At 27.1% G+C, this 26,742-nt stretch overlaps 2 protein-coding genes across 2 annotated transcripts; one reads left to right on the forward strand and one right to left on the reverse strand.

Annotated features, from left to right (window-relative positions):
* The first annotated feature begins 1,785 nt into the window (after positions 1-1,785).
* LOC145836767 (kelch-like protein 40) lies at positions 1,786-2,869 on the forward strand. Its single transcript, XM_082944540.1, has 2 exons — positions 1,786-2,720; positions 2,845-2,869. The coding sequence occupies exons 1-2, from the start codon at positions 1,786-1,788 to the stop codon at positions 2,867-2,869; spliced, it is 960 nt and encodes a 319-aa protein (XP_082800666.1).
* A 1,484-nt stretch (positions 2,870-4,353) lies between these two features.
* On the reverse strand, positions 4,354-26,742 carry LOC145836768 (general transcription factor 3C polypeptide 3-like). The gene is made up of 12 exons (XM_082944541.1): positions 26,562-26,742; positions 12,464-12,605; positions 10,727-10,737; positions 9,693-9,976; positions 9,490-9,608; positions 8,384-8,459; positions 7,486-7,668; positions 6,557-6,738; positions 6,114-6,255; positions 5,596-5,703; positions 5,041-5,169; positions 4,354-4,605 (listed from the first exon to the last, which is right to left on the reverse strand). Exons 1-12 carry the CDS (start codon positions 26,740-26,742, stop codon positions 4,354-4,356), a joined length of 1,809 nt encoding a protein of 602 aa, XP_082800667.1.

Here is a 26,742-nt window from a genome sequence, read left to right on the forward strand (position 1 = left end):
TTGAAGTAGGACATAATCAATTCATACTTATATTCACTTAAGACGAACACATTTTCGCAATTAACAATTTGTTGACAAAAAAAAAGATTATCAAACTAAACCTATTTAGATATAAATTGAAAAATTTGACAGCTTAATATTAAAAGAAGCTGGCGAGAAAATTTATTGCAGTACTTGTATGAATGATGAAGCAATGACATCATAATGATTCAATTGATTTTTAGCCACATCAATTGAATAAGAATTTGTTTTTAAGCTAGCTCAATTGTCTAATTTGTAGGTATAACTACAGTTTGCAAGAAGATGAAATAAACTAACAACGATTAAAAAATACTCTATACTTTCTAAGTTAATACTTCTAAAATCTTTATTAGTTTGATTAGAAGTTGAAAACTTAACAATGAAATTAGAAAAATAAAAATTTCATGTTCTTTCGTATTATCTTGATTATGGTTATTTTCAAGGATACAGATTTATTTTTACTATTTATGATTTCTCTTTTGATGTGCTACTTTTAATTGTTTTATCAAAGTAAAGTCTTTTAATAAATAAATTTAGTCTAAAATTTAAAATATAATTTATCGTATAAAGTAGAACTAAAACAGTTAAGAAAACCAACTATTGGCTTAACTATACTGAAAGTGGACTAAAATCTTAAAAATAATATCTTTTTATGCAATTTATAAAAAATTATTTCAAAAAAAATATTATTTAAGTATATATTGCGTTGTTTTGTTTTTTTGAATATCATATATATTTCTGCCGTTGAAGTTTAAGCATATTACAGCCTAAAATATTTAACATAATTCAGTTAGATGTGTGTATTTAATTGGTTATTAAACTAAAATTGATGTCAATCTTTTAACTTAATACTACTTTCTTACTAGTTAGTCATGAAGTTACTCTAAAACTACAGTTGAAACTGTATTAAGATTTTGCATAAAACTTACTTTTTTATTTTAAATTTTATGTTTTAAATTCCATATTTAAATTAAACAATTTTATTACACTCAAAAACAAAACACATTTATAACTCTTTCCATAAAACAAGTAAAAAATGTTATGACAAATTTATTTTTACTGTTAAAATTATTATGGATACATAGATCAGATGTTTATTTTTATTTTAATTTTAAAAAAATAACTAATTTTATTTAGGCAGGTTTAACTTAAAATGAGTTTTAAATTATCAAAAAATCGTAGAAAAAGCTTTAGTTTAGTTAAAGCATGCAAAAACAATGCTCGAAAGATAAATGAAAACAAAAATGAGATAAAAATTTTTGAAACAGGTTTGTTTTTCGTTTTAAAATATGTGTTTCGGAAGTATTTATTTATAAACCTTATGATTATTTTGTCAACTTCAGATTTGCTATTAAACCAAGTTACCTCTGGATTTTTAGAAAAAAAAACCATTTTTCTAAACGCTTCAAATATATTTTTTAATTGCTTCATAAATAACAAGTATTTAAAGTTAAGGTTTGAAAATAAAAGGTGTTAACTAATACTTTTAAAACATTTTTAGGTAGGAAAAAATCTAAAGAAGCAATGTTTGTATCGGCTTTTAAACTAAATAAACTTTTTCTACTAACAAACGTACCAAAACTAAGCAGAAAAATCGAAGATAGTTTAACTGTTCAAAACGTATCTACATACTACCAGATGTCATACATTTACAATCTAAACGTTCTATTTAAAAAAACGTTCAGCTTCATTGAACGTTGTTTTGTAGTGGTTGCTGAAACTAAAAACTTTTTAGAAATAGAAGACATTTTGATTGCAAGAATAATGGGTAGTTCTGGATTAAAAATTACTTCAGAATTAGAAGTTTTCAATGCTATAGATAGCTGGACTAGCTACAATACACAAAAAAGGAGCAAGCATGCAAAACATCTTTTTTTAAAGGTTCGGTTTCATCTTTTGCCCGATCGCACATTGAAACACGTTATTGATAAATCTTCATACTTTTCTAAAACTAAAGAACATGGTGCACTGTTCAATGCAGTTTTGGATAACAAAGAGAATTTTCCAAAAAAGTTGCTAAACAACTGCTACACCCATAGATATTGCGACCAACATGATTTTGATATAGTTATTTGTGGTGTTTTAGATGAACATTTAAAAAACTCAAACAAAGTGTTTCACGAAACAATAGAAAATGTGAAATTTATTACTCCAAAGAAACAAAAAGCAAATTTTAACCGAGTGGTTTGTTTGAAAGGAGAAATTTATGCAATAGCAGCAGGTAACTACATGTTTAAGGAAGACAAAACTACCATCGAAAAATACATTGCAAAAACGAATACTTGGGAGAAAGTTTCACAAATAGACGACAACGGAGGACGAAGTTCATTTTGCTGCTGCGCTTTCATGAACGAAATATATTTACTAGGCGGCCGTTACCGATGGTACGTGACCGACTCCTGCTTGAAGTTTGATGCAACAAGCCGCGCTTGGAAGGGAGTCACGGAGATGAGCGAAGCGCGCCAGCATGCGGCGTGCGCCGTTTTCCAAGGAAGAATCGTGGTTTGCGGCGGGGAAGATGACGAAGAAGAAAATTACTCGGAAACGGTCGAGTCGTATGACGTCATCACCGACACTTGGTCGCCGATGCCCAGCATGATGGAAAGCAAAAGCAGGCACAGCGCAGTTGCGGTGAGAAGCAAGTATTACGTCATCTGCGAACACGATTTTTGCGAGGTCTTTGACAGCGTTTGTAACAAGTTTGTTGCCTTAAAAGAACCGAATCTAAAATTTAGACGAATGAGTAAGGCTGTTTCAATTGGCAGTAAAATTTTTGTGTTTCGTTTTACTCAACCTAGTTTGGTGTTTATGATGTTGATAAAGACGAGTGGTCGGAGGAACTGTGTGAAATTACCAAAAATGTTCAATGTTTTTCCTGTACAGTTGTACCATTTTGTTAATAAATTTGAAGTATTAATTGATTAGCTAAGTGCCAAATAATTGTATAAATTGTACAGAAATCTAAGACAAAATTCATTCAAAAACATCTTTATTAAAGCAACAAACAAGTAAAATCGATTTCGGCTAACGCTTTTCAATTACTTTAGTTAGCAACTAATTTTAAGATTAAATTTTGAGTATATAAATAGTTAGAGGTTACATCAGAAAAATCAATTAACACTAATTAGCATAATTGAGCAAAAATTAATTAAACATTCACAATTCATAAATGCATATACAAAACAGTTTATCAGTAATTTAACTAAGATAAGCAACATTAAAAATAAAATAAAAATAAGCGACAAAATTCAAATAAAATCTATAACAACTTATAAAGATTAGATTTATAAACGTATTGTTGCTTACACAAATTAGGTTTACATGTTTTTATAAATAGAGATTCTAAAACACTTAGGTGATAATCGTTACGAGCTTTTTTACTCTTTATTTTCGTAATCGTCTTTTTTTTTCGATTGACTAACAACGGACGATTCATAGCAAAATGTTTTTATCATATTCGTTTAGATCAGAGTAGTACAAAGCTGTATGCAATAAAGAAGTTTAATATGACTAATAATTTAATTTTGCATAAAAACATGATAAATCATAAGGTACATTTTGTAGTAGAAATCAATTTAGAACACTTATAAATTGAATCATTCAAGTCAACTTAAATATCGCAAACAAGTTCAAACTCACTTAAGAACCAAAAATACCCTACAAACTTGTAACTTTTTAAAAATTATACAAAAACATTCATATTTTTGATAGCAGATTGATAAAATAAAATTTAAAAGTTAAAAAAACTAACAAGATAAAGTTTCAAACTTTATAATACAAAACTTTAAAAATTTTAATTATAATGTTTTTAAGGCTTGTAATTGATTATATGTTATAAAAACCTACATTTTATGCAATAATGTAAAAAAAAGTGTCTTATTTCTAGATGTATAAATAGCATAAAAAAAAGTTAGTCATTATTTGAAATCATTACTGGTTTATAATTAGTTTTATTGTTTGAGACAGCAAACGAAGGAAAAATACAAATGTTTTTACTTTATACATTTTTATCAGTTTAAATTTTTAGTATTATAAAAAATCTAGGTATCACAAAATTATAACTTCCTAAAACTTCAATTTTCTAAACGAAACTTACAATATAGTAAATAACTTTTAAAATCAACACAATTATAAAAAAGAGTGAAAATCTTAAGAGCTCTTCTGCAAGCTTATCGAAGGAAAAAATCTAAAATAACTGAAGGTTTGTGCTTAATAAGAAAATTTTTCAAACGTCCTTGATAAAAGTAGGAATAAAATTCTACAAAAATTTACTAAAAAGGCATAAGCAGCAAAACAAACTAAAACCGTCAATTGAAATTGAGACGTGCAGCATCAAACGACGTTGTGTTTGAACAGCACGTAGTTGGCCATCGTGTGGTTGCCCGACTGCCGGTACATCAAGCTGAGGTTGAAGGCGATCTCGTGCCGGAGGTCGAAGCTGTCCTCGCACACCGCGTCGACCACAGTGGCAGGTGGTCCGCACTTCAACGCGTCCTCGTAAATGTGCACCGCAAAGTGGTTCAGCCCGATCTGGTGGAGGGCGCGCCCGATGTTGTACAGCGACTCCTGCTTGTTGTTCCGCAGCTGCCATTTCAAACATTATACAGGTTTGTTCAAGTTTTATTTGAAATATCAGCCTTTTCAGTTTATATTAAATAACATCATTACTGAAAGAAGGATATTTTGTTTACTTATCAAACAGAAGCTGACTCATGAACTTTCAAAAATTTTAAGTAGCTTTTATTGTTATTGAATGCACAAAGTTAAAATTATGTTTGCGGGTATTTATATCCGAATGAAATAAGTGCGGGTTAAAACTGTACTTACAAAAAACCTTTATATAGCTTTTATTAATCTTTAATAGTTAACCTATCAATGAAATATTACAAACAACTTTGTTTCATTAATTTCAAAAACGTCAGCTTTTAGACTTTATCAAAACAAATATTCTAGCAAGAAAACTAAACATTACCATTGAGGATCTTCAACGTAATAAACAGTCTATCAAAATAATCAAACCTGGCAATACTTGGCAAGGAGTGCGAAGGCTTGCGCGACATAAGTGTGCTTGTTACCGCAAGTTTTCTGCGTGAGTATGTGGCAGTAGCAAATTCCCACTATCAAATGCAGTTCCGGATTTTCTTGCTCCTGCAAGTATTCTTGTTATTTATCCGATAAGTTTATTCGATAGCAACGACGAAAGTTGGTTTAAAAAAGCTACGTACGTTTTCTAAATGAATCTAAAGACATTTTTAAACTGTAAAAGTATTACTTTAACTTACACATTCACTTCTTTAATACATTACACAAAGATACTATAAGAGTTTCAAAAATTTATGAATTTTAGATATAAGTAAAAGAACGAGTTTAAAAAACTATATACTTTTAGTTTTTCTCAGAAAAGGATTAAAATTGTTAATAACGTTTAGTTTGCTTATAATTACTTTTTGAAACTTTACTTGGTTTTTAATAAAATATATTAGTGAACTTTTATTATGTACTATTCTGTTTTTGATAACTAAAAATTATGAAAAACAAATAAAGTACAGATACATCCACAAAAAACTGACAAACTTCTTCTAGTAGTTCGATGTAATAATTAAGTGCAGGTCTGAAGTTATTAGATGCAATATCTCCATGAGCGAACATGCTTTGAAGCGGGTAAACTTTCTTATCTTGTACCTGTAATTGTATACTTGCTTTTCGTGAATGCTTTTAAAAAGAAAACAGATTAACCACTTTGTTTTGCTAGTAATTAAATTTGAAAATAACACTAAAACAACTTATCATTATTGCGAAAAACTTTAACTTACTCTGCAATTAAAAAGTGGTAAACATAACCAGTCATTAAAATAATACTTTACATTAGCACAAAACAAAAAACGTCAACATAAGTTTACTTACTATAAAGCGCATTATTGTTGTAAAAACAATAACTATTGGAATAAAATAATAGATAACCAATACTGGGATATAGACAGTATTCAATAAACACGTATTTATTATCTTAGATAAAAAAAACCTTAAACGCAAAATTTTCTGCCTTGCAATTAATAATACTTTTCTGCGAATTTTTTTGACACAATACTGACCGCCATGATTCTGTGGAGAAACCTGTGAGTGTTTTTGAGAACCTTCTGACTGTGAGACATCCTGGTGACCACCTGATTGAATATATTCCACACGTGGTTCTGCACCGACGACTGGTCCTCCTTCTTCGACAAGATCACCTTCCTTCAATTGATATACAACAGGTTTGTATGGAAACAATGTACAGTAAGACAGTGTTTGTATAAATGATGTTAGAATTTTAAACTTATATTTATAAAAAAAAAACAGTCTTTATTTCGGATGCCATTTATAAAAGCACTAAAAGTTTTAATACAGTTTTTAATTTAAAAATGTATACTAAAATCCAAAATTAGCTGAAAATACTGCTTGATAAGTTTATTTATGTTTGTAAAATTAAAATTTAATAAAAATGCAGCAAAGTATTCATTATATCAACAAAACAAATAACTTGATTCAAACAAACTTGAGTATTTTGTAGGCGTAATAGTACCACCCGCTCAACAGGCTGAACCTGAACAAAATAACTTCCAGCTTGCTTCTTGAAATTTTCGCGCGCGAAAAGAAGTTTTTCTCCTTCATAACGTGGTCGCTTATCAAACAGGCCTCCTTGTATCTTTTGCACGTGTTGAGCAGGTTCAGCAACTCCTTGATTGATAAGGTTGATTATATTGGTGGAGTCTTAGGTCGTAAAATTTTTTGTACTAAAGAAATAATATGCAGCAAAAATATTAAAATAGTTTGGAATCTTAAGTTGTAAACTATTTGTATTAAAATGGATTTTTTTGGTATGATTTAACCTTATGTTAAAGTTGAGCTTATCTCACGGCATACGAAGGTCCAGGCTTAAGCTTTTAACTTTGTCAAACTTTTAACTTTTTAATAATAAAAAAAAAATTATGCATCTATCTTAAATAAAAATTGTTTCAATTAAGAACTTTTGATAGTTTGAATTAAAAACCAAACATAAAAAAACTTTTATATATAATTTTCAAAAAAATTAAAAACATTGTTTTTTATAACTTTTTTATTTTACATATAAAGGTTTCTAATAACTAAAATAGTTTTAAAAAAATTGAACGTAAGCTTTACTAGTATTAATAACTTATTGTAATAAATTGCAGAACTTATAAAATCACTTAAAAAATTTTCACAGCATCAAAGCTCAAACATTAGTATGTATTACACAAAAATGTTTGTGTTTAATACTGATTTTTAAAAAGTTTTCTTCTTGACTGAAATTTTCCGTATAATTGAGCGTCCGGATAAGTGAATAAGCATTGTACAACTAAACTATTTTTCAATTAAAAAATTACACTCATATTTCAAACTCGCTTACAAGTGTCAAAAGCAAAACTAAAAGAGTTTCAAATACACTAGCGTTCTAAAACATACCTGTGAAACAGTATCAAAACAAACCTTGTAAAAGTCGATCCACTGCCTCTGCTTGAAGACCTGCCAGTCGGCTTTCAGGTACAATTCCTCGTCAATCCTCTGCTTGCCCGCCCTCTTGCAAGTCACTTTGATCTCGCCTGCGAACGGGTTGGTTGTTTTCCTACTTCGCTTCACTATTGACAGCTGAAAAATTTGAACGTTGAACCAGTTAATTTGTATTTATTTTAAAAGTTATTAAGTGCCCAGACAGTATGAGAAAATTAAAGTTTGATAATTCGGTAAAGACCTTGTAAATAATATATTTTTGTTTACACAAAGTAAAGTGAGAAATGAAGAATCAGCATGATATTTAGAAGATAAAATAAGTAATTTTTTTAAGAAAAATTTAACAGATAAAAAATAAAAGTTGCATTCAATATGGTCGTCAAAGGTTTTTCTGACAAAATTTTCTAGGTTTTCTAAACTTATTCCAGATATTTTAAATAACAATATTTTGGTTTCTTTTGGTTTGAAAGTAAATTTAAGGTAAACAACTGACTTAGAATGTATAACAACATTGAAAAGACACTGTAAATCTACTTAAAATATGTTAAAAAAGCACTTTATTATTATTTTCTTTTACTATATGATAGATTTTTGAAATATAATCGAAATTTAATTTCTTTGCATGTTAAGTTTCTTTAAAATTCCAGATTTTTTAATGATTTTTGTTCAAAATTCCAGATTTTCCAGGCTTTTCCCAGATTTCTCAAACTCCAGGTTTTTTTTTACAAAATTGTCAAATGTCAGGTTTTTTAACAACTCTGATACGAAAATAACCAAACAAAGTACTTTTATATTTATTGGAAAACAAGAAAACTGTCTGTACTAAGCAGAAAAAGTGCTAACTGAAATTAACCTCAGTTTTGAAAGTACTTTTCAGTCTGTTGGCGAGCATAATCAATACAACATCCGCTGCAGCTGCTAGCTTCTTTCTGTGATTAATCATGTTTATTAGCATTAAGGGTATAAGTTAGTTAAGAATTAATAAACATTTTTTTTACTTCCAGTAACTTTAAAAAAAAATAGTCTATCAGTTGGTATTAGTGATCTATCGTATCCTAATTTTGTGAATTGGTTTAAGCACTTATAATTGAGCAAAATATTTCTTTAATTTAAAATTTGCTTTAAAGCAGTGTTTCTAATAATATATGTATTAAAACTCTAGGTTTTCATAATTGGTTATAAAACTTCGGTGCAATTTTTATTATCAAGAAAAACATTCTACAAAAAAAAACATTTTTGAAAACATTTTAACTTAATAATTTAACCACAATAAAATAATCTACTGTAAAAAGTATTAATAATACAATTACAAAACAACTAATGTTCGGTTTTTTTCTATAGTTTCTACACATTAAGCGTTTCATCAGAACAGTAACAGAGTTAAAATAAACCTTTTTTAAAGAATCAAAAAATTTCACATTATAACGTTTCAAATAAATTTAAATAACTTCAGTTGGCTAATGCATTAGCCAACTAAAACTATTCCAATTTATTTGAAACGTCGTAATGTGTATTTTTTTGATCCTTAAAAAAATATGCTAACTTTGTTATTGTTCTGATGAAACTACAGTAAACAAACCGAACATTAGTTTTTTTTTTATTATTAATATTAATCTCTGCTTTCGTATCAAAAGATTTGGCTTTTATCGAATAAAAAAACAGCTCCAAATACTGTTTTAAGTACATAAGTAATCTTCTTAAAATTATCTTTTCCTCATCTAGATTTTATTATACATATTTATTAATAATTTTTAACTTTGCTAAAGCTAAACAGAACGTAAGGAAAAAATCAGACTTCAAATTAGGGTTTCATTATAAAAAAATACTATTTAATTTTAGCTAACGATTCTTAAATTCTATTTAAGCTGATAAAAGTGTTCTGGTAACTCGAAACGGCACAGCTTGACTTCTTAAACATAAAAACAAACGCGCTAACTTAACATTCAACAAATAACAAACTTTTTATTGGGATGCTGGCCCCACTTTTTGAAAACTTTGAACCTGCAATTCAGCAGCCTCATCTGGTCTTTCGGTGAAATTTCATTTTCATTCTCCTCTTTCTCAGCTCCATCTAGTGTCTAAAGTATTATCAAAAAATTAGACACTTCACAAAATCTCAAAAAGTTTCAAACAAAAGCAGACTAATTAAACAACCAAAACACCTCGATGGCGACGCGGTATTCCCCGGTGTCGAGCAAGATGGCGGCCAGCTCCAGCCTGATGTCGACCGAGTCCTCCGCCGATATCTGCAGGCACTTGAAAAAATTCTCCTTGGCGCTCTTGTAGTCGTTGAGCTTCAGCAGCAACATGCCCTTCAACTTGAACAGCTCTTTGCTGGTGGAAAAGTGCGCGAAGTGGTGGACTTCCAATTCCTCGATCAACCGCAACGATTCGACGTACTGGCCCGCTTCGAAGCACGCCACGCAAACACTTATCTGCACGTCCGCTGTTTGTCAGGAACTTGTTAAGCAGGGTTGCCAAAGGATTTTGGCAAGTTTTCTCCAGGTTTTCAAAATTTCTTCCAGGTTTCTAAAATTAGACGTTTTACGGTCTATTTTCAGTTTTTAAATTAAGTTTAAGGTAAAAAACTGTGCCTAATAGTATAACAACATTGAAAAGATTTCTAAAAGCTTCTATAAATTTGTTTTTTTATTAAAAAAAATTTGAAGATGACAAAAATGTTTATTTATAAGATAGATTATTTATTTGCAATTAAAACTTTACTACTTGACATTTAAAAGTTGTTTAAAATACCATACTTTTCAGGTATTTTTAGTGATTTTTACTCAAAATACCAGGTTTTTTTCAAAATTACTCTAATTCAGGATTTTTCTTTTTTTTTTACCTTGAATTTTCAAATTACAAATTTTTCCTGGATTCGAGGTTTTTTGGTAACCTTAAAAAAGACATAACTTAACCCTCATATCTTTTAGTATATTAGTTTACAATAAAATTAAAAAATCTTAACTTTGCAGGTATTTTTTTACCTTTATATATATAATTATGTATACAATATTAACAACTAGTTTTTTTTTTTGCTTAATTTTAAATAGCACTATTTTTAATTTCAAATAGGCCACATAAAAAATTCAAAGTAAATTTTGAGATAAAAGCCAGCGAAGTTGGTGAGCTCAGTAAGTTCCTTAAAGAAAGAGCAAACAAATAACGCAAAAAAAAAGATTATTTCACTAAAAACCTATCTTCTCCCTAAAATACATTCTATTTTACAGAAAGTCCATTATCAATATTTAAATATTTTTTAAATACAAAAATATTTTCATTAAAAAAAAAATATTTATAATATTTTAAAAATTTCAACATTCAAAGTCTTAAAACTATATTAGGAACTATTCCTAAAAAATTTTGAGTCTTAAATTTTACAAATGAAATAAAAAAAGATAGATATTTTGTGATTTTAAAAATTCTGAGAAAATTGACAATGAAAAATTTGTAACTTTTTACAAAAAATAAAACATCTCAAAATTCTATAATTTTTTACAAAAAATAAAACATCTCAAAATTAAAATAAATTTTTATAATATCAAACAGTGGACTCATAACATGAAAAAGTAAAAATTAAGTTTTTGGAATTTTTCTTTGAAAATTTGTAGGTAGAAAGTCAAGGTTCTAAACTAAACTGTAAAAAGAACTATATATATATAACAACATTATTAATATTTTTTTAACATCTCTATCTACTTTAAGGTTTTTTTTCGCTAATAAGTTAAGGGCATAGGGGTGTCCGACATTTTTTTTTTACAAAAATAACATTGGACCTTATATGAAAGCTTAAAGTACAAACAACAAGCCAGTTTTTATAGAATTAAAAAAAATTATTTAACTTTTGAGATATTCTAATTTTCATAAAAAGTTTCCAATACAAATGAAAAATTGAAAGTTTTTCTAAGTCAATTTTCTTGGAAATTTAAAACATCACTAAAAACGTATCTTCTCCTTCATTTTTTGCGATAGAGACCTTAAATTTTCAGGAAACGTTCCTTTTGTAGTTTAAAAAAATTGAAAGTTGGAGTTTTTAAATATTAAAAAAATAACTTTAGATAAGAATAAAACAAAAAAAAATAGGTGGTTTTTTTTTTAATAAAAATTTTATTTTTCAAAATTAAAAAAATTTCAATCTTTTTAAAATTTAATAATACACTTTTTTAGAAAATTTGAAGAACATTGCTTTAAAAATGAAGGAGGAGATAGATTTTAAGTGAAATGGTCTTTTTTTGTGTTTTTAGTTTGGGCCTTTCATTAGAAACCTATTGATGTCACTGACTTTGACTGCTCATGTTTTTAAAAATACTATGAATTTTTTCAAACTGTTAAATTAAAAATGTCTGATAGCTCGGATAAAACTCTATAAAATAAGATCAACTTGTAAAAATCAAGGAGGACCCCCCTATGCCCTTAAGCTTATTGTGTAAGTTAAGAATATTTCATATTCTTGTAATAATTCATAAAACTTCGAAAAGTTGAAAAACAATAGTATCAAGTAGGGATGGGAAATGTATGACCTGTAGACCAAATCTGTTAGCAAACAGAAATATGTGGCTGTGAAGTATTTTTAGCTTTGCAGAAAACAAATAAAATTAAGCTCTTACTAACAATAACTATACAATTTTCTTTTAATTTATTTTTAGTACACAGTTGTTTTTAATGAACCAGTAATTTAAACAATTAGTTTCAAACATTTTTTTTTCTTTGTGGTTGTAAAAATATTCAAAACTACATAGCCCACTAAAACTGCTTTTTAAAAAGTCTAGCCAAAGAGAGAATTTTTTAAGTAAATTTGTTCTAATAACTAAAAAAGTTTTCCACCCTTATTACAACAGTACAAAACTTTCTTAGACAAAAATGTAGTATTTGTGCAAACCAACTATGATACATAAAAACAATGATAATATTTATTTGACAAAACAAAACCAACTTGTTTTCATAGGAAGTAGAACACATCTGGTTGTATTCTTGCTGCTCAGCATAAGTGTATGTGGAGCTGACAGGCTTCAATTCCAGGCTGACTTCTGTTGAGTGTGGCTCCTCTGCTTGTGAAACATCCATTTGTTCTTCACCTTCTTATTGATATTAAATTTATTAGATAAGTTTACTAACTATTCTTAAATTGCATTAGTAAAACATTTACTTTATACATTAGTATTTGTGTATATTGTTTTATTAAAACAACAATGATCAAATATAAAAAAATGTTTTTTCTAAATATTTAAACTGTAGTAGAGAATTTCTGTACAGTATTTTTCTCTGAATACTGACCACCAAAACTGTCAAATTTTGTTATTAAAACCAAGTGCATGCAGTTTTTGAAACAATAGTTCTAAGTGTACCTCTAATATATAAATACTTTAAATTATCAAAAATGTGTATTTGCTTTATTAAGAAGAATCTAAAAAATAATTGCAAACAAAAGGTATGCCGGCCAAAAAATTAGTTACCCCAAAATCACATATTTTTCATCTTAAACAGTAATAAAATCACTTATACATGTCCTAGACTTATACTTATTGATTTGGTCTTAAGACGTTTTTGAGACTTCTTTTCATGTAATATGACATCATAATCACCCTAAATACACAAACTTTGTCTGTAAAATAATGATTTTTGGAATATTGAAAAGCATAGCTGGTCAGTGATTTTAATAAGAAAAAATAATGTAAAACAAAAATTTCAGGTTATTTACTTACCTTTAAAAGTTTAGGTGATGTGGTGTGCATGTCAACGGGATATTTGATGTTGTAGTTCATTTAGCTTTAAGTGTTTAAAAAACCCTTGAATATTTATTTAATTAGCACACAACAAATTAATGAGATATTAAAAAGTTATGATTTATTATAGGCAAGATAATGTTGTATAGCATTGAACATTAAATTAATGATTGCAAAGTAAAGACTTTACAAATAAATAACATTGCAAAATAAAACAAAAATTGTATCATTTAGCATTAACACTTAACATTGTTGCAAATGACTGATACTTTTAGAAGTTTTTGCATAAAAATCTGTGTACACACAAGTTATAGTTGTGTGAGTGAGAATCTATTATAAAAAGAATTAAATTTTTTAGTATACTTGAACTTTGTTTCAAAAATACTCTACAGAGTTTTGTTTGTCTTGTAACATATGGACTTTGTGGCAATATAAAAGTAGTTATTTTTCAAACTCATTCATGAATATTTTGATAAGTGTGTCTTTATTTAGCATTCACTCACTATGCACAAAATGGTTTTTTTTATTTTCTACCTGCTTCAAAAAGTTGTTATACCAATGACTACAAAAACTGTATAGTTTTGGCAAATATGGCAAAACGATTCAAATTAAATAATAACTAAAATGATTTTGCAAAAGTTAAATTTAATGCTATTACCTGATGAGATAAAGGTAAATAAAATAAATCTTGTACAAATTGTTAAGTAATAAACATATTTAAAACAAAAAGAAAACAATTTCGTAAAATTAAGAGTTGAACGCTTATTTTATATGTCTTTATAAAGTTGTCAATGTAATTTATATGAGCTTAATGAATTACTGTAGCTTAAATATTAAACAATATGTTAAACCAGTTATCGCCAATGTAGTAAAAAAGGTAGAAACTACGAAAAACTTTAAAAAGAATGAATAATAAGAATGAAATTAAAACAGTTTATTTTTTACAAAAAAAAAAAGTTTAAGGTTTAACATTATGTAAAATAAAAAGCATTTTATGTTCGAAAAAGCTAAAAACAACCCTGCCATGCTAAGATAGTGTTTCAATTTGTAGTTTTTATGAATTCTCTAAAGTCTTACATTTTAATGTGACATCACAATAAAATAGTACTTTGCAAAATATTTTTTTCAATGAATATTCTTTTGAGAAAAGCACTTGTAGTAAAAACACCTTAGATGCTGTAGGTGTAAAGTAACTCTTTTTTTTTTCTTTTTTATACTGTTTATGTGAGCTTTGTACAATACTTAAGCAAACTCTATTTGATTGTCAATATTTTTGAAGATAAAACTTGATGATTGTTGCTCATTTTATCTTCTAAAACTCTTATATTTCTACATTGTGTGAGTAAGTTTAAGAACGCATTTGACCTAGTTTGGCATTCAACAGTCTTGAAAGTTTATGTTGATAATTTATATTGTTTTTCTCATGCAATACCTTTGAAGAAATTCTTTATTTAATCTTCTAGTTCATCACAGAATCATATATCTTTAATAATAAAAAGTGTGATAAGTTTTTATACTTACAAGTATGGCATGTACAGACAAGATCAATTGGCTTGAATGCACTTACTTGATGCAAAAAATCATCAAGAGGCTTTAAAAACTTGCATATCAGTCTTTAAAATCTTTGAAACATCATTATAAAGTGAAATAAGTAGAGAAAAATTCAAAATAATAGTTTGGCAACCAACAGTCTTGAAATTTATGTTGATAATCTATATTATTTTTCTCATGCAAAACCTTTGAAAAAATCTTTATTTTATCTTTTAATTCATCACAGAATGCATATATCTTTATTCATAAAAATTGTGACAAGTGTTTATACTACAAGCATGACATGTTCAGACAAGATCAATTGGTTTGAATGCACTTACATGATGCATTTAAAAAAAATCATCAAGAGGCTTCAAAAACTTGCATCTCAGTCTTTGAAATCTTTGAAACATCATTGTAAAGTGAACTGAGCAGAGAAATTCAAAAGAATTCTTATGAAAAATCTTTTGAACCTCTGTAAAATTTTTAATCTTCTAGCTTTTTTCAAAGGTCTTTATAAGTTGTAACTTTGGCTTTCTCCTACATCTTAAGATTAGGCAATGGATCACACTTTTTGGAATCTGATTAAAGATGAGTACCTACTACAGCAGCTGTTGAGGTTAGTTTGTTTTATAGTTAATTAGATTGTTTTAATTTGTGCAAAACTTAGTATTTTTGCTAGGGTTACCAGTTATAGTAGTTGAATAATCAGTAACAAAGTCAAGGTTTTTTGGATATTTACAATAAATCTTGATATTCTGTCTTAAAGTTTTAGATTTTCTATTTATCAATTGTTGAGTCCTTTTAATACTATTAAATTTTTTGAGTTCTCATGCTTGAATAACATTAAGCTTTAGATGTTAATTAAGTTTTGCACAAATTCATATTAGCTATTCATAGAGTTGTATCCTTGGTTTATAAACATATATTTGTTTTGTTGGGCTTCATTCTCCTAACATTACTAGGCTATCTTAAATTAAGAGAAAACTTAAAAAAGAATAAATAAAATCACTTAAAAGTAGCAACATTTGTGCTAAACTTTATATGCTTGTATGAAGAAGTTTTTTGTTCATGAATGAAGCCCAAAGAGACAGCAAGCTAATCTAAGTGTAGAAGTTTATTTACAACATAAAAATTAAGTTGTTTAGTTCTGATTGTATTAATGTAGTTTATACATTTATAAATTAATGATTTGTAATAAGAGTTACTTAAAGTGTGCATAAAAGATAAGTAGGAAGAGTAGTTATAAAACAAAAATGTCATTAGTTTCAAAGCTGTTTTAATTGTTATAAAGCTTTATTTATTCATTTTTTTTACAAAAGAAAACAGTTAAACCATATCAGGATTAGGTTTGCTAAAAAACAAAATGTTCCAAAGTTTTAAGTTTACACTCATATATTTACAAAGCAATTCACAGCAAGCAAAATTTAAAATTTGTTAGTGTAAATTTGTATGAGGTTTATTCTCACTTTTTTTTAATTTTTCTCTTCTTCTATCACTAACTTCTTTCTGTTCTTTTATCTATCAATAATTTCTTTTGTTCATATGTTTGCACTAATAAGCATTTATCAACAACTTGCTGTATTGTTTTTTATGTATATGACAAATGTAAAGACTCAATTTTGGTAATAGTATAAATATACAGCCATAAAGATTTCAAATGATGCAAGTATTTGACAAACTTTGAAATGAACTACAGGCTAATAAACATATGTTATTGACACAAAGTAGTATGGTTTAACTGTTTTAGTTTGTAACAATGTATTGAAATGATAAGTTCAAAGCATCAAACACCTTTAATTTGTATGCACATTTTAAGAAACACACAAAAAGTTGTCTGAGATCAGTGATTAAACAAAGCAATTAAGTAAGCATTCAAAGTCTATTAGTGAATATATAAAGTAAATTAAAGTATACTAGTTAGTAAGTAGTGATGGTAGTAACAGCGCAAACCTTTGTAATTATTAGATTGCTAAATAATTACTTTACAATGAGACCAATTTAACTATCATGGATAAACTTTAGCTTAATAAGTTACATGACAAGTAAAGTGATATCCTATAGTAGGAACAGTATAAAACTGAAGTTAACAAGAACATAAACTATTTTTTACAATTTTAAAGTTTTATTTGACAAAAATATAGTTACTACTTGAATCAAAGTAATTTTAACTGTTTAGATGAATCTCAAGTGGTTTTTTATTTTTGATTAATTTAAGTTTTATACTGTTTTTAAAAGGTTATCTAAGTAAAATAAATTTACATAAGCAAGTTAACTGACTATTGTTTAAATGTATACATAGAATACAGTTCAATCATATAAATAGATTTGTCAATGTACACATTTAAAAGGTCTGTAGTTTTTTTCTTTTTTTATTTGCTTTATTTTCTGTAATTAAAAAGTACACCTATCTATGAGGTTGATGAACTGTTTTCCATGTATATGTAAAACATTAGGTACTTAACCAGGATGATGTAGTATCTGTATTCATTTGTTTTTGGGTTTTAACCCTAACTTAAACATGTAGTTTTAACAAAATAAAGGCATCTATAAGGTACGCATTCTAAGTATTACGCACTAGTTTTTTAATAACACTTTCTCTGTTATAAGTAAAGATTTTCTTTAAGTACTACGCACCCGCATAAGGTACGCACTAAATTTTCAATAACACATTATTTGCATTAATTAAATAGGTTTTCTAAAATAATGTACGCACCCGCTAAAAGTACGCACTAAATTTTTAATAACACATTATTTGCATTAATTAAATAGGTTTTCTAAAATAATGTACGCACCCGCTAAAAGTACGCACTAAATTTTTAATAACACATTATTTGCATTAATTAAATAGGTTTTCTAAAATAAGGTACGCACTAAATTTTTCAGGCCCCCACCCATATTTTCAAAAATGGGGATTTCCCCAAACCGAAAATGTGATGAGATTTTTTGATGGAGATTATTTAAATTTATTTTTTAAGGCATTTCGCCGGCGAAAAATTTTTCATCTTTTCCTTTTCTCTTTTTCTTTACGGCCTTTTTTCTTGAAGGCCCTCTTTTTCTGTCAAATAGACCGTGAGTAGCGTAACTGCCAAACGAATATACGTTTATGCGTTGTATTTGTACGGTCTTTATCTGTTATCTTTTACTAACCTTGAGCTTATGTGATCTAATTCATTGATGTGAAACCATTAAAGGCCTGACGGTAATATCAGTTATAGTTTTTCAATTATGACTGAGTGGTTTTATGTTTATGAGTTTGAAAGTTAAGTTTAAGGTAGCGGACAAGACTAAGGGCAGGCCGGAGAGATGACAGGTGCGAAGCACCGTGTCATCGACCGGCCGTAGCCCTTTGTTTTTTTTTAATTCTTGTCCTTTAGGCCCGGTTACTCTGCTGGTCGGCACCACCTTTAGTTATGACTTTGATGTACGAGTAAGTGTGCTAGTACTTCTAAGTCATAACTAAACTTTAACTTAACTAGAAGTTATAAGATATCACAGACTAATTTCACTCTCCAGTGTATGAAAAATAGAAATCTTTGCAATCATTGTATGTAGGAGATTTATGTAATTTAGATAGAAACAGTGCTCTAAAGTTTTACATTTCCCATTTACGTCTTAGTTTGTATAAATAAGTTTGGGTCATCATTTAAACTAGACACCAACAAATTACTGTTTTTGTCCACAATCTTCTATTAATTTTGTGATATTTTCAACGTTTACTTACACACAATTATTACGTCATAACCCGGTAGTTTCATACAGTATAAACTTAGTAATTTTTAATAACACTATAATATATGCATACTATGTATTGGATTGTAGATTATTAAGTTTTGTTTTAAATTGCTCTATATTTTTAAGCTAAGTAAAGCTTATACATTAATTAATACAGACATAAAAAATATTGCATAAAGTGTATCAAATTAAACTAATAGATTTAAATATTAATGGCAATCAACTCTCAATTTTTTTTTTATTGCTGCGTTTAACTATATACATAATGGCAGTTACCAGCTCTGTACTTTTAATAAATTAGAACAAATACCGTTACGCCAACTAATTCTTCTTTTGAGGTAATTATCTTTAGTTATTTTTCAACTAAAATTGTTTGAAATTATTTTTAAGTTATGGTTTAGATTGGAAAAAAATTGTTGGATTAGGTGTCAATTGTTTTATATTCGTGATTAAATATACCTTATTCTAACAATATTGAAATTAGATCCAATTTTTCTTTTAGTTGGTAGTTCATTATTTTGTTCGTATTGTTGTAAAGTTAATTAAAAGTTTGTTTAAAAAATGTTCTCTCTGGTTTCTCTAAAACTAAAAGCGTTTGTTTGTGAGTTTAAAACGTTGTTACATGTCTATTTTGTTGTTTCGTAACTTAATTCTACTTCTAGCCCACTACAGTCAATTATTATCAATCATCATCTTGTTGTGCTGGTTTGTATGATTATTTCAACTCTTTGTCTCAAACAATACTTATTTAATCTTCAAGTAATGATTACAGTTAAAATATACTTCCTATTTAAAAGCTTTTTGAGTTATTAAGTTAGTTTCATGATCTATATCAATTTTATTTAGGTATGCAAGCGTTACACGTGACTTTTTTAAACTGAGTGCATCTTAAACTAAAAATAGCTATTTTTTAAAAGCTTGAATATTATTATTATATTGTAAATATTCAATCCAGAAGCTATTTTAGTTTTGAGGTCTTATTTTGTTACCTTTGAAAGTAATTTTTGTAGTGCCATTTAGGAATTAGATACACATTCAGTTTCTAATAATAATAATCATATATATCATAATAATAAGCTCTAATCAAAATAACTATCAACTTTTAATATTTGATCTATAATTATCATCTTGTTCCGCTGTTTTATATGATTATTTCTAATGTTATGTTTTAAACTATTTACATTTAACTTTAAATGTTTAAGATTAAGCTGTTCATTTCAAGGTAACCTGCCAACTAGGTACGCACTATGACCAACCAGCAGTGCTTACCTAGGTCTTTAATTTCGGTCTTTAACTACCTACATTCAACCTAACACAAACATGTTTATTATGTTTGTACATTTAATAATATTTAAACAGTACTCTTTATTTATTAAACTAATACTTGTTTCTGTGAAATGTTAAAAGAAAATAAAGAAGTAGTACTGGTTGAATTTATTTTTATTATATTTTCCAGTGAACTTGTTTCGATAGGATCTTTATTAGCAAACGATTAACTTTAAATTTTAAATAGTTTATACATTTAGAAATATTTTCTTGTTTCTATCAAGTAGTAATTGCAACTCAAATAAACATTTCGATAAACCTAAAAACTGTTGATATTTTTAAATAGTGAAGACTTTTTGTCTATGTAAAATGAATGGTAAAATTTGTCTCTTAACTGTAGAAATGCCTTACTTCTGCCTTACATTCTTTATTATCTTTTTTTTCATATACTAGTTTAAATATAGGTCAACTTAATTCTTGTCATCAAAATTGTATTTTGAATTAAACTATGTCAAATTCTTTGGGAATTTTAATGTATTTAAATTCGGCCTTATAAAACCTGTTTAACTAATTTTATATTTATCTCTACAGTTAGGACACTTCACTAAATTTCTCTGCTATACTCCTGCATGTAGATGTATACCGTAACTAACTCTTAACTAAAATAATTTATTGCTTTAAACAACAAGTCGTCTTTACATTAATACAACCTAACTATGTATCGACAAATAATATTTTTCATCTCGGTCTTTAAATGTAGATCATCAGTTTAGTTGTAGGTATAAAAATAAAACTTATTGGTTCACATTTTGTTATTAGTATTTTGATTTGGTGCAGCATTATTTATCTGTATTTGATATAGCTGTATTTTATTACATTCCCTTAATATTTTTAAAATGAACTAATCTTCGAACTACAGTAAATTATTATTAATTTCTTATTAATTATCATCTTGTTGTGTTGGTTAGTATGATTGTTTAAATCTTATGTCTAAAGTACATTTTAGATAATGTTTCATGTTCTTTTGCTTTAGATTGCTCTATACTGTATAGAAGGGGTCGACAAACTGCGGCCCTCAAAACCAAAATTTTTTTTATACAGTATATTTCTTAGCTTTTCGTAAGTAGCGTACAAGATATTAAAGTTAAAGCTTTTTGATTTTTTGTCAAATTCAAATACTATTTCAATAGCAATAATTAACCAGTAATTGTTTAATTGCACAATATTATTGTCCACCTTTATTCAGTTAAACTTGTCTCTATAATTCTTTATATTTATAATTTTTTTTTATTTCTTGATTTAATTGTACTTAAAAAAAAATTAGTTTAAAAGTGATTCCTGTACTATGTTTTACCCATGATTTTTTTTACCTTAACAAACTAAAGTTAGATCCAGTAATATGTTTTTAGTTAACACTTCGTTGTTGTTCTGTAAAATAATTCTAAAGTTTATTTAAAAACTACTCTACGGGTTCTCTTTAGTTAATGATGTTTATTTATAAGTCTAGCTTATTATCGTACTTTTTTATTTCGTTGTTTAGTTCTGCTTCTTGCCCAAGATTAAGTAAAGACTGAAAATAATTTATATACTTTTATTTAAAATGTTTTTTATATGTCTTGGAAATCTTATATGGTTGTTAAAGGTAGGATAAATATTGATTTATAAATGAATAAAACTCTTTGAATAAATTATACATTTCACTTTTAATGACATCAAAATTTGTAATTTTCGTTAACATATTATTTATTATAGCCGTAAAACTTGTTAAACTTTTGTTTAACCTGAACTAAAAGCATTTGTTTTTGAGATTTAATGCTGTTTCTTATTTAATTCTCTGACTATTGATAAGCATTCTTGTTTTACCAATTAACTAAATGTTCTTTATTTCTCGTTCTAAAATGAAGTTCTGGGCTAAGTTTAAACATTGTATCAACTAATGATTTGTTTTACCTTCCTCTCAACAAAGTTAAAATTTGATTCATTCTTATAGTTTAGATAAGATTACTTTGTTTTCTTCTTATAGCTGTGAAATTGTTTAGAAAAATGTTTCTCTTGAAGTATAGGTTTGGTTCGTTGTTATAGTTTTAGTTTGTTGTTACGTAATTTAATTATACTTTTAGAAAAGTTAAGTAAAGACTAATGGTTTATTGTATCTAAACAACACTGAAATTTGATTCGTTTTTATATTTTGGGTTGTAGTTTCATTGTTTTGTTCTTATTACTGTGAATTTTTTTTGCATTGCAAACAGCGTGTTATACTATTAAATAAGGTTGTTGGATGGTTTCTTTTTAAATAAGAATAACAGTTTAAAGCTGCACAACTTTTTGCTAATTTTCTGATGTATCTAACTTATGTCTCAAAGTCGTACTATTTTTTTGTATACACATATTTTTTGTTGAGAAACAGAATATTTTTTTTTATCTTAACCACAAAATCGCAAAATATAACTAGTTTGAATTTTAGTTAATCATTTAATAACCTAAAGCTTTACAAAATTTAATTGGTGTTGTTATATCATATTTTCTTACACCTGTATTTCTTACTTCATGTTTATAAGTATAGTTATAGGGTTTTTAACTGAGTTTTAACTTAGATCTTAAAACTTGTTTAGTTATTTAAACACTTATTGTAATTTTCTTTGGAGTACCTTACTGTTTATTTGTTTGATGATTTCATATTTAGTATTTATTTGTAAATGTGTCTGATATTCTTTAGTACGACGAATTATACTCCTATTATGATATTTTGAACTTTTTTAAGCCTGTAAAAGTGTTTAAGCCTTTTTTTCAGTTATGAGGCTTTTATAATATTAACTTTACTTTCTTCATCAAACTGAACATGTTATTTTATTATAGTTACTCATTTTTATGATACTGTTAATGGTTTACAGGTTATAGGAATCTTAACTTAATTCCTCTAATGAGTTGTCATACTTAATTTATCAAGTTTGTTTTGCATTTTCTTAATTTTGCTTAAAAACTTAGTTTAACTTTTATATTGAAGATAAATTGAATTTCTGAAATATTAGAGTATTTTTATTCGTTTAAATTTGTTTTCTTAACTGAGGTACTTTTCTAAATTTGCAGTTATCTTATAAGTACTGAAACATAGTTTGTTAAACCTTATTTTTAATTAATGTGTATATGTCACGCCAAACTCCTGTAAGTAGAATATTAGAATAACCGTCGTTTTTAAAAAACATAACCTTATTGTATTGCTATTTTAAAATCTTAAACTTCAGCAAAGTTTAATAATGAAAAGTAGAGTTAATATTTTTTTTTTCTTAACATTTTGATTTGTTCTTCTTAATAAATTGTTAAAATCTCTCGGTGTTCAGATTTCAATCCAGACTATAAAACTTAAAACATTAAAAAAAACGTAAGTGCACTAAATAACAAAATTGTAAGACATCAACAGTGATGTACAGAAAATGTAGTACAAAAGTTTTCAATTTGTAATAAGAATTTTGTTTGGTTTCGGCATAAGCCCATCAAATCACCTATTTTGTTAACTTTTTATCTGTTCAACTACAGTTAAGTTGTAGTTTAAATATAGTTTGAAGCTTTCTCTACCTTTTTTAGACTTTTTTCTGATTAAGTACTATGCATTTTTCAGCTTTAATTTTGTTTTTTACGTACTTTTCAAAGTTTTGTAGTCTGGCTTACTTTTATATGTTGTTAATTTTGTTCAGATTAATTTTTTGTATCCTTAAAGTTAGGAAAAATAGCTTAAATCACATCATGTCACGCCAAGCAAACTCCTTGGCTTAAAATATAATTATATATAGTTTTTGATTCTAACTGTTTCTTTATTGGTAAAAATATTATTTCAAAGTTTAGTTTTATTTTTACTCGAGTTTCTAGAAGCTAACGCCGTTTTTAACAGTGAAATCCCTTACTTTATTGCTGATTTAAAAACTAAAACTCTCTTGTTCAAAAGTGAATGGTAGAGTTGCTATTTTTTTATGATATTTTAATTAACTGTTCAGATATTTGTCTATAATGTAAAATTACTAAACAAAATATTTGAAATAAGTTACGTTTGTTCAAAAAAAAACACTAAAAACCCAAGTTGTATAACAACAACAGTAATATACAGAAAAAGTAATACCAAAGTTTATTCCCATGTACTTTTAAGTTTTTCTAATTTGTAATAAGAATTATGTTTGGTGTCGCCATAAGCCTATAAACTCCTTTTGTTTATGTAGTTTTCTTATTTAAGTTTACCTTAAAACATAGTTAGCTTTCTTTGCCTGCTTTTTTGGTTGATTTTTCTATTTTCACCACTAATTTCCTTTTCTTACTTGCGTGAACGTACTTTTGATAGTTTTGTTTTCTGGGTTGCTTTATTGTGTTGCCATACTATGTTGATTTTGTTTCACACAATAAATTTGTTGGTCATGTATTTTTATTTTGATACATAAATGACATATTTATTTCTTAAAACAATAATTTTTATTTGTGCAGTTACAAGTTTTGTTCTTACCTTTGTTTTATTTTTGTTTGCATTCAACATTATTTTTATATCTTTCTCAGGTTCTATTGTATGTTTTTGAAAACTTTATTTCTTGTATTAACCATATCTCATTTGTTGTCGAATATACGTTGTAAATTAAGCTTGAGTTATTTTTTTGTACATCTTAAAGCCATTTTATAATCTTTTTTGTACTTTTTGATTTTAGATACTCTTAAGCTTTAATTTGACAACTTCTGAGATTTTTATGTTTTCAATCTCGTTAAATATTGAAATCATATCTGTGATAAATCAGTAATTAGTTTGTTGTGCTTTCTAAAGATTTTTGTTCTTAAATTAATTTAAACTATAAGTTTTTAAAACACTTAATTACTGCCATCATATAATGAGCAAGTATTTAAAATACAAAGTTTCATATTCAAACTGTGGTTTCTAGTATTATAAACTGGATATTTATTACAAATTATGTATATTTGTAGTAAATAATCCTGATATTATACTCCAAATCAAGTTCAACAATACTATGGAACTAATTCAGAGTGACATTGTTGTTTTACGTTGTTGCTAAAGGTTTCTTGAATTAATCTTATTTGTACGTTGTATCGTCGCCTGTTAGAATTCCATGTCTAAAACAATTTTTATTTTGTGTAATTTGCATTAGTTTTTTGCCTAAAATATAACAAGTTTAAATACACTATTTTAGGGTTTTTGTAGCCGTTTAGATTTCACTTTACTTTGCTTTTGCTAAAAAGTTTAATTGAATTACTATAATCAGCTGAGTAACTTTTTTTTTGTATATATGCTAACTGTCACTTTTTTACATCTTTCAAAAATACGTAGAATATTTAATAATTCTTTGATTACTGATTGAGGTTTATATTCAACACGCTCGATATAGTTTTTACAATGTGTTGTGGATATTAGTAACAATTGCCAATGGACCATAACTTTTTATCTTAACTAATGTTTAAAAACTTGGTCTTAGTTTTATTTTCACTGCTTATAAAATGATTATTTTATCATTAAAATTAATCTTAGATCTTTATTTGAATTCATTTTATGTACCACGTTCTTATGCAATTTTTTTAACAAATCCAAAAAAGAGAATTTCTTGTAAACTGTGTCCAGTATACAAAATTAGGAAAATATAGAATACTAAGTAGAGTGACGTAATAATTAGAAATGACATCATGATTGATAGTATACTAGTTTTAATAGTATCTAGCTTGTATTAATACTAAAAAAACTTATAAGTTTTCCAACATTTGGAGAAATACTTGACATATGTATAGCCTGACAACTGTGCTACATTTTACTAAATACGACAGTTAATAAAAACCTCATTTAGATAAAACAAGTACTGTTAAGTAAGGTTGCCATATTTTTAAAAATTGATTTTGTACTAATTTCGAATACGTTTGGTTTTAGATGATTGAATTCTGGCAACTACGCTTTAAAGCTTCAACTTGAAAGTTTTGGTTTGTTGCCTATGTTGCCTAAAAATAATAGTCGAGTTGAATATCTATTTATTTTTGTCAAGATAGTTAAAAGTTACTTTTTTTGTTGAAACCTTTTTTCGTTTAAACCTTTAGCAAAATTATACTTATTTCCGATAGGGAGAGCTAGTTCTTACGAATTTTAGAACATTGTGAAACAATGTGAACAGTCTAACAGCCATTCAGTTTTTAATAACTGCAATTGTACTACACCTGATGAGTTTGTAATTCAACAGCTTCTGTTTTTATTGATTATGTTAACCTAATATACTCCTATTAGTTTTATAAGGTTAAGAGTCACTTATAAGTTTTAAACGATAGTTTTTATGAGTAACTAACTAGTACATTTTATATTCAAGCTAACTATAACTTTAGCTGTTAAACTATGAATTATAGTTAAAAATATTATTATATCAATAGCTGACTTATACTAACAGTTTTTAAATGATTAAAATATACTTTAAGAGGCTGACCCTGTTTTCCATTTGTTTTAATTCTTATTTTAAATCAGTATTTAGTTTATATTTGTTCATAATTAAAGTTTTCAATATTATAAGTGTTCAAGTCCGCACACCGGCACGATTTTTGGTAGAGATTAACTGTTTTTTTAAATTGATATTCTGTGAGCTATTATAAAAATAAGATAATAAACAATAAAACAACTTTGTTACTATGATAAAGATCATGTAAAGATTGAAATATTGTAAACAATATTGTAGTTTAACAAATGTTATCAAATTCAACTCGTGATCTCGGAGTATATTCAGTATATTGATTTGCTTTTTTCTTTTGGGCTTATGTATCAACTGAGCTTGATGTACTCCAGGCTACTTAGGTCTCTAGCTTTATTTGAAACCACCTCTGAAAGAGATTCGGCAGTTTCGACAGGAGCCAGACTCGCAATAGCTTCGGGCCCATCTTTATCTTTAGTTGCTACCTCTGTCTGCGACCGAGTGCGAGAGGGTTTAAGAGCTAATAGCCTCTTCAT

Source organism: Thalia democratica, chromosome 5 (genome assembly GCF_965202585.1).
Source record: "Thalia democratica chromosome 5, ktThaDemo2.hap1.1, whole genome shotgun sequence".
In the NCBI taxonomy this organism is placed as follows: Eukaryota; Metazoa; Chordata; class Thaliacea; order Salpida; family Salpidae; genus Thalia; species Thalia democratica.